We start from the raw sequence: 13,969 nt of genomic DNA, 5'->3' as shown, positions 1-13,969 counted from the left end.
TGTTATTTAACAATGACTCTCAATTTCATAATAGAAATGTGTTGTCAGAAGATAAGTTGCAACAATTTTATTATTAGAATAAAGGATAATGTATGGTGGAACATTATGTATACCCAAGGAAAAGACAATCTGGTTAATCTTACCTCTTAAGAAATATCTCTGGAAATAAAACATTGTAATAAGAGTATCTGATAAATCCAATAGTGCCACTACAAAAACATAGAAAATATTTCGTTTGATTCAGAAGTTACAGATCAAACTATTGAAACACCTGTGGTCACCATCTTAATTAGGGTTGCTTTGTTGCAATAAGACACCACAACCAAAGAAACTTGGAGAGGAAAGAGTTTAGTCATCATTGCATTTCCATAGCACTGTTCATCACTGAGGGAATTCAGGACAGAAACTCAAACAGGGCAGGAGCACAAGGCAGGAATTGATGCATTTAATTATCTAGGGACCCTCATTACTAGTTGGCTATTCATCACTTTCTCATTCTACTTCTTCTAGAACCCAAGGTTACCTGCCCAGAGATGACACCACACACATGAGCTGCGTCCTCCTCTAACAATTGCTACATAAGAAAGTACCTTATAGCTGGATCCTATGGAGGCATTTTCTCAACTGATTTCCCCTCTTTTCAGATAATCTAGTCTTGTATCAAGTTGACATAAGACTAACTAGCACAGTTACAAATCAGACAAAATGCTATCTAATTTGATTTCGATTATAAATAGTAATTATATTTGATATTAACACATACCATTAAATAAAATCATTGGTTCAAGGCCTTCTGAACTATAGATTTATTTTCAGGAAAGCTAAGGATACACAAGAACAACCTTTTTCACAAAACTAAAAAAATTACAGATCATTAAATGTAAATATATACCCTGAACCAATAAAATGCAATAGGATTCTGAGCAAGGATAATTCTATAGAGTATGGAATTGTTTTACTGTACTGAATTTGAATTTTATAATCAAAACCATATTTATACAGTAAAATTCTATGAGTAAAATAATGTATTAATTTTAAAATATGAGATTTATAAGACAACATGAGAAAAGTTTGGGAACCAACCATTAATTTCAGCAATCTAGATTTGATATTTGTGTGTATGTGTCTGAATTTCTCAAAGATTTTACACTCCCTTATCAAAAAGTGTCATCATATCCAGTGACAGGCCTGCCACCCACAGCAAGGTTTTACTGTTCTTATCCCCATATTTCACGTGCACAGTTCTTCATTTACTATACAGGAAAACCTCATGTTATTGTGGCTATATCTGACCATATTTTAAGGAACATCATTTAGTTCACCAAAAGGTACATTCTTCCCTAATGATAATATCTTAAAAATTATCTGATAAAATTTAATCAATAAGTATTTTCCTTCCTGGGGCCCTCCATGTAAATCCCTCTTAGGGTCTCTCTTTTTACCTAGATCCTATGACATTGTGAATTTAATCTTGTTTTCCTTTGCTTTACATCTAATATCCACTTTTGAGTGAATACTTACCATGTTTGTCTTTCTGGGTCTTGGTTACCTCACTCAGGATGTTATTTTTTTTCTAATTCCATTCATTTGTCTCTAAATTAGAAGATTTTGTTGTTGTTTTTTAACAAGTGAGTAATACTCCATTGTGTAAATGTAAACACATTTTCTTTATTCATTCTTTAGTAGATGGACATCTAGGTTATTTCTAGGTTCTGGATATTACAAATAATGCTGCTATGAACATAGTTGAACAAATGTCCTTGTGGTATGATTGTGAATCCTTTGGGTATATTCCCAAGAGGGATGTTGCTTGGTCTTGAGGTAGATTGATTCCCAATTTTCTGACTTCAAAATTGCCTGTACAAGTATGCACTCTCACCAGCAATGAATGAGTTGTCCCCTTACTCCACATCTTCATCAGTTTAAGCTGTCATCACTGTTTTTGGTCTTAGCCATTCTGATAGGTGCAAGATGGTATCTCAGAGATGTTTTGATTTGCATGTCCCTGATAGCTAAGGATGTTGAGAAATTTCTTAAATGTCTTTCAGCCATTTTAGTTTCTTCTGTTGAGAATTCTCGTTTAGATCTGTATCCCATTTTAATTGGATTATTTAGTATTTTTGTATAGAGTTTTTTTTGAGTTATTTATATATTTCCGAGGCCAATCCTTTTCCAGATGTGGGCTTGGTAAAGATCGTTTTTAGGCTGATGTTTTGTCTTATAAACTATTTCCTTTACCTCACAGAAGCTTTGAAGTTTCAGGAGCTCCCTTATATTGATTGTTACTCTCAGAATCTGTGCCACTGGTGTTTTATTTAGGAAGTGGTGTCTGTCCTAATGCATTCAAGAATACCTCATACTTTCTCTTCTATCAGCTTCAGTGCAGCTGGATCCAGGTTCAGGTCTTGGATACACTTGGGCTTTAGTTTTGTTCATGGGGATGGATATGGATCTATTTGCATTCTTCTCCATGTCAACATCCAGTTATGTTAGCACTATTTGTTGAACATGCTTTCTTTTTCCTTCTTGTACCATTTTGGCTTTTTTGTCAAAAATAAGGAGTTTGTAGGTGTATGGATTAATACCAGGGACTTCAATTAAATCCCATTGATCCACATGTCTGTTTTTATGCCAATAAACAAGCTGCTTTTATTACTGTACCTCTATAGTAGATCTTGAAGTCAGGGATGGTAATGCCTCTGGAAGTTCCTTTATTGTACAGGATCATTTTTGCTATCTTGGTTTTTGTTTTTTTATGTATGAATTTGAGTATTTTTTTACATATATGAAGAATTGTGTTGTGATTTTGATGGGGATTGCATTCAATCTGTAGATTACTTTTGGTAAGCATTTTGTAATCATTTTTACTATGTTAATTCTACCTATCTAGGAACTCGGGAAGAATAGCTGGATGGGAACCCGAGGGATAAAGAAGACCAAGTATGAGAAGGCATGGAGTGGAAGAGCAAAGAAATTGTTATCTTGATAGAGAGAGCCATTATGGGGCTAGGGAGAAACCTAGTATTAGAGAAATTCTCAGGAATCCACAAAGATGACCCAAATCGAGACTCCTTAACAATAGTGGAGAGTGTGTCTGAAAGTGCCTTCCCCCTCATTCAGATTAGTGACCTCACAAATTTTTTTCATCACAGATCCTACATCCAGTAACAGATAGAAGCAGATGCAGTAACCCATAACCAAACACTGGGTTTAAATCCTGGGGTTCAGTTGAAGACAGGGAAGAGGGATCATATGACCAAAGGGTGTCAAAACCATGGTGGGGGAAAACCACAGAGACAACTGGGAACTCACAGACTATGGACTGAGAGCTGGAGAACCTTGCATGGGACTGAACTAGACCCTCTGAATGTTGGGTGGATAGATCTCTTGGTGGGGGCCTGGTAGTGGTATCACGACTCATTCCAGGTATATGAACTGGCTTCTTGGAGCCCATTCCCTATGGTGAGATAGCTTGCTCAGCCTTGATATAGTACGAGGGGCCTTGTCCTACCTTAAGTCGATATTCCAGACTTGGTTGACTTTGCAAGGAAGGCCTTACATCTTTTGAGGAGTGGATGGGGGTTTGGAAAGAGGGGGTGAAGGCAGGATAAGGGGAGAGAGGGGGAACTCAACTTTGTATATAAAATAAAAAATAAATTTTTCTAAGATTTTTTTCATTCAGTAAATAAAAATACAGGAAGAATGTTATGAGAAGTAATATAGGAAAATGGTTTTGCTATGACTAATTTGATTAGAAAAAATATTATTAATATGTTAATATATATTTAGTAATTATGATAATTGATCCCTATAATTTTGATCCTAACTGTGTCTAAAACTTCTTCCAAACTTTTACCCCAACATGTCACCTTACCAACTTAAAATTTCTCACATATTATGTTCATATGTGATAGTTGTATTTCCCTTTGTTACCTGTGGTCTGGAAAAGGACCAGTCCCGCAAGGAGGCTACTGTTTGAACAAGCTATTGAAACTGTAGCTTCTGTTCCAATACATTCCATACATCCAAATTTTTTGATGGAAAACATATATTTGCTTGTTATAGTATATTATTGATAGAATACTATGGTCTTATAATGATTGAAGAGATACTAAAGGATGTGTTTTAAAAAATGAATCACATTAAATTTACTATTTATATATTCTATTTATATAAATTTCATAGTCTGGTACCTATGTGTTAGTAATAGGCCTAAGAAACTACATACATAGCTATTTTTAACCTAACAGTAGAAATATGAACAGAATATATTATAAAGGAGTATAATCATATGTTAAGATAGAAGCTAGTTTTCGAAGGTGAATATTGCTTTGGCTAAATATACTGTCACATAATTCCACAACTTATTTTTCTCAAGGCTTCTTTCATGTCTTTGTTCCTCAGACTGTAGATAAAGGGGTTGAGCATCTGAGGGACCACGGTGTACAGTAATGAAGCCACTGCAGTCTTCCTGGGAGAGTCAGTCACTGCAGAGCTGATATAGACACCAAACAATGTGCCATAGAACAGAGAAACAACTGACAAGTGAGACCCACATGTGGAAAAGACTTTATAACTACCTCTCCTTGAAGGTTTTCTCAAAATTGAAGAGACAATTTGAACATAAGACAAAATAATGCCCCCAAATGAAAGACCACCAAATATGCAAACTGCCAAGTATATCACTATATTGTTGATGAGTGTGTCAGAACAGGACAGCTTGATGACATGATCAAGTTCACAGAAGAAGTGGGGAATGTCCATGGCTTTGCAGAAGGATAGTTTCAATACCAACAGACTGTGGATAAGGGCATCTATAATGCTAATAAACAAGGAGAACAAAGTCAGCAAACTGCAGATGCTTGGATTCATAATAACTGTGTACCTAAGGGGATGGCAGATGGCTGCATAGCGATCATAAGCCATTGCTGCGAGAAGGAAGTTTTCCATTCCACCAAGAAATATAACAAAGTACAGCTGTGTAAGGCAATCTGTGTAACTGATGGCTTTGTTCTGTCTCTGGATGTTCAGCAGCATCCTGGGGACTGTACTGGTGATGAGGCAGATATCAGTGAAGGATAGGTTAGAGAGGAAGAAATACATGGGGGTATGAAGGTGGGAGTCAAAACTGACAGCCAATATAATCAACAGGTTTCCAAGCACTGTGATTAGGTACATGGATAAGAAAAGTCCAAAGAGGATGACCTGCAGTTCTGGATCATCTGTCAATCCCAGAAGAAAGAATTCTGAAGCAGATGTTTGATTTCTGTATTCTGTACTACTGTTAAATATAAATAAATGTGATGATATTGCAATTAAATCTATGGATCCAGAGTATCAGCAATGTTCTCATCAACTAATATTACTTTATATACACTAGCAAATACCAATGAAAGAATTACAGGCAATAATCTCCAGGTTTGGGGGATAAAGAATCTACACTCCAACAAGCTTTTTCTTATATTATGCGTAGAGTTACTGATATAGAAAACTTTATTTTAGTTTTTTGTAATCCCAAGGTAATAATGAAGCCTACACTTTGTACTTTTCCAGAGAAAGTGACATATTCTCCTACTCCTTCACTTCTATCTTTTCCACTCGTTCCTAACTTCTTTCCTTGAAACCAGATTTCAGCCAAGGGTTGTTTTATTATCAACTCTCTGATTAAATTTACAAAATTACGAAAATGAAATTTCAAAGAAATTTTGAATAATTAGGAATTATACTGGGCCTTAATGTGGGAAAGTGTATTGTAGGGTGCTTGGCAATTGACAGGAACAGGAATGTGATTAGAAAGTGTTTGGGTCAGAGTAAACTGTTATATTATATAATATGTGTCATTGTCAAAGAACAAGTTTAATCAACATAAAAACAAAAACATGTTGGGCATGATGATTCATGCCTTCAATCCCAGTACTCAGTGGCAGAGTCAGATAGATCTCTAAGTTCTAAACCAGGCTTAACTACAGAGTTCCAGGACAACCAAGGCTATATACAGAGGAACCCTGTCTCAAAAATATCCTAGAGAAATCCAAATTAAACCAAACCAAATCCATCAAAGACGAAATAACCAAACACACAAAAAAACAGAAATATATTTACAAATCATCAAATAAAAATCACCCTCGATAATATTTTTCCTGCAATCAGTAGAATTGTTTACTGAGCCATAGAAGAAATTCAAATGTGAAGAAAATTTCAACATAATAAGGGAAAAATATACAGAAGACTGTCTTGGTTTTGTTGGTACACAGTGTAGATGAGTGCATAATAAAAGAGAACCATTAGGCCTTCTAACTTTGATCTCTTCATCATGGAGAGTAAAGAGAGAACTCAGCCAAAGTCAGTTAAGATTTAAGATTTCTGAGTCAAAACCACTGTGCATGCTTGCTTTGAAAATTCTTAGTGCAGTGAAATATTAAAGTTTGCTGGAATTAAATCAAGAAAAAAATTAAAGTAGTTCAAGAATAACAGCCAGCACATTATTCAAAATAAATGTTCTCATTCACATTTTGACTGGAATTTTCCTGCAGTCATAATATCGCTTGTATCTTTCTATCCTACAATGAAAGATATAAAGATATATGAGATTTCAATAGCTGTGCATTTTATGGTAGTGAACAACATGGGTTTGTTTTTCAGCATGTGAACACTGGTCATGAGGAAAGAGGTTCCAATATCAGTGTTGTATGCTAGAAGTAAAATAAATCAATAATAAAATAAATTAGATTTATGAGTGAATGCTAACACTAAAAAGATAGCTAAAGAAGCCAAAATTCTGGTATTTTCTGTAAAGGTATTAAATACCAAGCCCACAGGAGTATTTTATGTTTATTTTCGACTGGTAAGTCTGACAGTTATTAGCTTTCTTTAATTTTATTTAGTGGTGCACATTTCAAGACAGTGTGTCTCTGTATAACAGCCTTGACTCTCCTAGCACTTGCTCTGTAAACCAGACTGGCCTTGGACTCTCAGAGATCTGTCTGTCTTTGTTTCCCAACTGAGCCACCATACCTGGATTAGCTGTCTTATTTACTGTATATATTAATTAAAACTGACACTTTCAGTTCTGTTTATTAATTTTAACCACAATTAAGTCTACAAATAAATATTTATTTTACAAATTATCCAATTTTGTTTCTATTTTTCATCTTCTATGGACATTCTTCATTATGTGAGAACATACAGACCAAGAAACCATATGAAAGAAAAAAATATAATTGTAAAACAAAGAACAAAATTATACTATGTTCCCACTTGGGAAAACAACAACATCAGGGCAAAGTGTTTAATCGGAATTTTGACATATACATATTTTTCTAAAAAAGCATGTATATGAGTTTTTGATCACCAGAATATTAATTCTGGAAAATTGAGATTGATGATAAATATTAATTATTTCATGAACATAGAATAATTTAAAGTATTTTGTTATTTTGTCTTGAAGAAGTAAGAACAGGTCCATAGATTTCTTGGTGTATACTTACATCCTAATTTCTGCAGTGTTCTTATAGCTTGCAGGTTGAACTGTCAACAATTTCTTCTGAATGGTGATTTATTTTGATTTGAGGACAATAGAATGCAAAGCTGAAAATCGTCTTTCTCCTTACCTTACAATGTATGCATGTAAGTACAAAAAGTTTTGACCCTCAAAAAATTAAAAATAGAATTTTTTATGCTTGTCTGGTTTTGGAAAAGTACAATATTGTCTAATTGTTCTTTGGTACATGATATAATGATAACAGTAAGGTCTCTCAGGGGGAACTTCATAGTACTCACTTTCTGCTGCATGCATTTTTCTCACAGGTTCACATACTAGAGATAAAAAAAATACCAGAGTACTGCATTACCTTGCTATCATCATTGTAGAATGAAGGATAGTCAGATAATCTGGTATTGGGTGCTCACAGAATATCTATTGTCTGGAATAGTAGCATCTCTTTGGGAGACTCCAACTTCTTTGTCAAACCAAAATCTCTTAGAGTAAACAAAATACTTTTATGGCGGGAGCAAGCCTCATGAGTCATACTGTAAAATTGGAAGATGTACAGCTACTATGTCTTTAGGGACCCAATATTCAAAGCATCTCATTAGACAAACATTGGTATTGTGTCGAGAACCATAGAGATGTGTAAATCCATGAAGGCCAATAATCCAGAAGGTATGGCAGCCTCAGATGATTTTTCTTTGTTGATGAAGGCAGGTTAATCACCCACTTTTAGCACCCTGTTTTTCCTTACTTACAGGTCACACATATATGTGCTACGTTTTACTAACCAGAATTCCCCCTTTATCTTGGTTTTGAACAATCTTATCTTCATCACCTTTGCCTAGTTTTGGATTTAGAGATATAAGAATATTTTCACTTTGTCTTTATTTAATTTTGTATTTTAATTTTGAGAATTTCATAGATAAGAAATTTAACTAAATCATTTCTACCCCTCAAAATTCTAATGTGTGCAACAACTGCCCCTAAATATATGGCTTCCTCCATTTTTTGAATTTGTGATACATAAAATATATTTAATATACAAATAAGATGCGTTTTAATATATTTGGAAAACTCTGTTATATAAATAATCATAAAAATATATCACAGAGGAAAACTGGATATTTTCTGAGCCCCATCTTCAGTCTACACTTAATTCACTATTTTTTTTACCAGTTATGTATAGTAAATTTAGAATATAACTGATCCATATGACAAAAATAAAAATAAAAAATTATATAAATCTACTAGTTTATAAAAATATATAACATATATGTATGTATGTAGAGAGAGAGATTCAAGACAACTTAGAGCTTCATAATCACTTTTTCCAACAGCTCTTATTTGTATTTTTCTTAATTCAATAATTTATTTTACAGCCTGATCACAGCCTCTAGTCCTCCCTCTTTCCCTCTCCCATCTCTCCCCCATCCCACACCTCCTTTATTGACTGAAAAAGGACAGGCCTCAGCAAAGCATAGCATATCAAAATGCATTATTACCAAGCACCCCCACCCCGTATTCAGTTTGGGCAAAACAATCCAGTATGAGGAATAGGTTCCCAAGAACCATTGAACACAACAGGTTCATCCTCCCTCCCATTGTCAGAAGTAGACCAAGTTGTCACATATATACAGAGAACCTACTTGAGTCCCTTGCAGGCTCCCTGGTTATTGGTTTAGATTCTGAGTTCCCAAGAGTTAGCCTAGCCATTTCTGTGGGTTTTCCTCAAATATCTCTAAACCTCTGTTTTCTACAATCCCTCATCCCTCAGCAGGACTCCACAACTAGGCCAAATATTTGGCTATGATATTCATAACATGCCTCCATCAGTCACTATATGAAGACTATCTGATATCACCTGGTATAGTTTCCAGTGTGATCACAGGGCATGGCAGATTCAGGGAATACATAACAGAGTCTTAGCTGGGGCTATTCTTGCAGACTTGAAGTTTCCTTACATCAGGCTTCCACTCAACTCCATAAATTCCCCTTTTCAGTCATCTTTCTCAGTAACCTCCGCATTCACCCACCACTGAAACCAACCCTTCAAGTTCCCGTGCCCATATGTCCCCAGTCCAACCAGAAGATCTCTATTTCTGCTACCCTGGGAGATCCTCTGTCCCCACTTTGATCCTCATTGTTACCTATCCTCTCTGGATTTGTGCATTGTAGAATGGTTATCCTCTACAGTCAATATCTACTTATGCCTGAGTATATAACATGCTTGGGTTTCTGGGTCTCAGTAATCACACTCGGGATGTTCAGACACTTTTTTTATAGTAAAAATTCACTAATAATTTTTTCTTCCTAACTGGTAATGATGTCTTGAAATGACTCTTGATTTTTCAATAAACTATTTAGAAATTTCAAAGGTATGTGTCAGAAATTATATACGGATTATAGCATCAAAGAAGAAAAGAGGATTTGCTTGTGGTTTCAGAAGTTAGTGTATGTATGTACAACTAGTTGAATTGCTTTTGACCTGTAGGAGTTAGACCAACATTGCAGGGAGAAAAATTATATAGCCACTGGATTCAGTTAAACAGACATAATATCTAGATAATGAAAATACTTCTGGTTAAGAGTAGCGGGTAAGCAGTTAAAAGTGAGTGTGTTGATTTTACAGAGAAACTGAATTCAGTTTAAAGAATACATATCATGTAGCTCACAATTACCTATAAGACAAATTTAGTGAATCCAAGGCCTTTCACTTCTATGATCATGTGAACTCGTGAATAGATATTTCTATAGAGACAAAAACATATACAATAATTAAATATAATATTAATCTTTTTATTGTATTTTTTAAAAGAACTATATTTTCTCATTTTACTTACCAGTCCCAGTTTCTATTCCTTTCCCTCCTCCCATTCCCTCCATCTTTCACCCTCTTCCACTCCTAAGGGCAGTAAGGCTCCCCATGGTGAGTCAACAAATTCTAGCACATTGCTTTGAGGAAAGACCAAGGACCTACCTACTATATCTAGGCTGATCAAGGTATCCCTTCAAATAGAATGGGTTCCAAAGGTCAGTGCAAGCAGTAGGGATAAATCTTGGTTTCACTGCCAGTTGCCCCACAGTCTGTCTCCTATACAACTGTCACCCATATTTAGAGGGCCTAGTTTGGTATTATGCTGGTTTCTTCCCTATCAGGCCAGAGTTGGTGGGCTCCCATTAACTCAAGTAAGCTATTTCAGTGGGTATCTTCATCATGGTCTTGACCTCTTAGCTCATATTCTCATTACTTCCACTCTTTGACTGGAATTTGGGAGCTCAGCTCAGGGATCTGCAGTGGATCTATGCCTTTGCTTCCATCAGTTGTTGGATGAAGGGTCTTATGGTGAAATTAAAAACAGTCCTCAATCTGACTACAAGGCAAGGCTTGTTTGGGCACTCTCTCCACTATTGCTTAGTGTCTGAGCTGGGGTCATCTTTGCACATTCCTGGGAATTTCTCTAGTGCCAGGTGTTTTGTTAGCCCCATAATGACTCCCTTAAAAAGGCATCCCTTTCTTTGCTCTCTGTCTCTGTCCTTTCCCCATCTCGACTATACTGTTTTTTCCAAGTTCTTCTCCTCCTTCCCCTTGGAATGACAGCTCAGTGCTTGAATCCTTATCCACAAGTTGGAGACAGAGAGAGAACAGTGAGCATTTTTCAAGTCTTTTGAAATCTATAAACCTGCTGCTTCCTGAAACAAGTCCAAGATTTCTAATCCTTCCTAAACAATTCCACCAAATATATGACTCTATGGTACCATTCTTTTTCAAACCATCACCTTCCATTCCCTGGCCTCCAAAGTATTATTGCTATTTGGTAATATATAAGGAGTCAATCTCCAAAACTATTTTTTCAATCTCAATACAGTTTAAAATTGCAAAGTATCTTCTGACAAACAATAATGTCTCTCAATTTTAGCTCTCTGTAAAATCAAAAAATAAATATTTCCAGCATAAAATGACACAGATTATATGTTGCCATTCCAAATGGGGGATAGGACCATAGTTAGGAAATGCTAAAGTGATGAATGGATTAAATTCAGGAAGGCAAAGAAAAAAATTATATTGTTCCATCTCTAAAGTCAAAGTGATTAGATAGCTCTGCCCACCTGGCTTTTCTGACTGTGCCAAATTTCTTTCTCTTGGATAATTCTTCTTCCTTCCTGTGTTAACCGTGGCAGATGCCTCATGGCATTGCAAACTTCAAAATCTTTGGGTCAACAATGAAATGTATCCTTCATTTTTAGAGCTTTACACAACGTATATAATGGTCTCTTAGGATTTTTAGATGGGGACTCTTGCCACATGACTGGCCTCAGAGCTCTCTTTAACTGGAGAGGGAGATTCCACAAACTGTTTCTTATTTATCTTTCATGATTCTAAAGCCAGACCCACATGATAAACACTGCCAAGTTTAAGTGACTGATTGAAATGGAGCACAAACCTATTGAATCACGTTTGCAGAAGCTTTCTTTTGCTTTTGCTCTTGCAGTACAAAAAAAATTGCTCAGGCCTTTTATTTTTAAGTTGATACCTTGGATGTGAGGGTTATTGCTCCATTAGGTTCTTTCCACTTATTCCATTTTTACTTGGATTTTCCTTAATTTTATTATCTCTCTCAGCACAAGCAAAAGTTCCAACATTAAATTACTTGGTACTCTTTTTCTTCCCTAACTATATATTTTGTATTTCTTTTTTTGCCCCACATGCTGTTTCATTGTAAACCTGAAAAAAAGTAATTTGTTAATAGTCACAAAGCAAAGGTAGTATTACAATGACTTGAAATGTTTTTTTTTTTTTCAAGAAAATTCATCCACTACACATTGATTTACCCTCAGGAAGAATCTCAGGATATAGGCGGAAATCAGTTACATTCCTTGCCTCAAAATTAGGAAAGGTCTGTAGTTGAATTACTAATAGTGTTCTCTCTGAAACATCTTAAATTAGGCCTGATAGTCCCCCTAGCTGCCTGCACTATCTCTTCCATGAGTTTTCCTAGGATGGCGCCTTAAACACTGCATAGAGTGTTCAATAAACTTCTTAGTCCAAAGTTCCAAAGTATTTCATATCCCACCCATAAAACATCATGATCAGGGCTGTAACAACGATATTCATTGTTATGTGATCTCTCCTCACTCTGCCCTATTTTTGAGGGGACTAAGTAAGTACATCCTGCTAGAACAGAATACTTATGATGTCATTCAAATACCCCCAGCACACACTAATTTCTAAGTCTCAGGACAAAATAACCAGAAACATATTTTTTCTTGGGAACTCCTAGTTTCCATACCTATAAGGAGGAGATTTTCCTAAAGGCAACACATATCCACCACAAATCTCCTAAAAACTAGATATGGACACAAAAACAAGGTATAAAACATTAGCCCTGTGAAGACAAGACCAAATATCAGCACCTAGACTTACATTTTTCCAAGTCTCATGCCCCTAGATACCTGCATAAAAACAAGTAATGACAGTCAGGGCAATATGTCTCTGTCTTATTTAGGGTTTCCACTGTTCTGAGGAGACACTGTGACCACAGCAACTCTTACCAAGGAAAACATCTAATTGTATGGCTTACAGTTTCAGATGTTTAGCCTATTATCATCATGTAAAGACATGGCAGCATGCAGATAAACTTAGTGCTGGAGAAGGAACTGAGAATGTCCAAGGATCAACATTTAAATCCAAAGATGACCAGAAGTCTACTGAAATACTGGGTGTGATTTGAGCATAAATGGTACATCAAAGGCCACCCATACAATGACATTCTTACTTTCGCAAGGCAACACCTCCAACAAAGTCACACCTCCTCATATTGCCACTCCCCATAAACTTAAGGGGATCAATTATTTTGAAACTACCACATTTCACCCCCTTACTACCATAAGTTTATAGCGATATCATAATGCAAACTTCATTTAGTACACCTTTGAATTCCCCAAAGTCTATTACTATCTTAACAATGTTTTAAACTCCAAAGTTCAAAGTCCCTTCTGAGATTTATATAATCCCTTAACTCTAGCTCCTTATGTTGGGAAGCTCTGTTTCAGTTCCACTTCTCCCATCCAAGACCCCGTACTCCAAAAAGCCCACTATTGGCAGCTTCGTCCCTGGAATTGTTCCTGACTGCCTACAGTCTGTTTAAGACCTTGTCACCAGACCTGCCACATACTCTCTCTCCTGTCTTCCAGAAAGTCACCTGGGAGTTGTTTCACTTTGTTCTATTTATTAAGTCTGTGTTTATTAATTTGGTCTGATTCAGCTTATTGCATGATCAGATGAGCCCAATAACTGGGAATCTAATACATCACATATTGGTGTGGAAACAATACTTGAGCAGCCACAATTAATTATAATTACATGATTTGTCATCCTGATAAGTAAGGATAGAGAAGTTCATATACCTTCACTGCCATTTTACCACATGGAAATGGGTACACCAGGAGCCATTAGATATCCAAGTTATTTTTAATTACAAT

At 35.8% G+C, this 13,969-nt stretch overlaps 1 protein-coding gene across 1 annotated transcript; it reads right to left on the bottom strand.

Moving 5' to 3' along the window:
- Positions 1-4,347: 4,347 nt before the first annotated feature.
- On the bottom strand, positions 4,348-13,304 carry LOC101979456 (olfactory receptor 7G2-like). The gene is made up of 2 exons (XM_005347430.2): positions 13,264-13,304; positions 4,348-5,281 (listed from the first exon to the last, which is right to left on the bottom strand). Exons 1-2 carry the CDS (start codon positions 13,302-13,304, stop codon positions 4,348-4,350), a joined length of 975 nt encoding a protein of 324 aa, XP_005347487.2.
- Positions 13,305-13,969: the final 665 nt, after the last annotated feature.

This window comes from Microtus ochrogaster, chromosome 5 (assembly GCF_000317375.1).
Source record: "Microtus ochrogaster isolate Prairie Vole_2 chromosome 5, MicOch1.0, whole genome shotgun sequence".
NCBI classification, from domain to species: Eukaryota; Metazoa; Chordata; class Mammalia; order Rodentia; family Cricetidae; genus Microtus; species Microtus ochrogaster.
The sequence above is the reverse complement of the archived record's forward strand: the minus strand, read 5'-3'. Positions and strand labels throughout refer to the sequence as shown.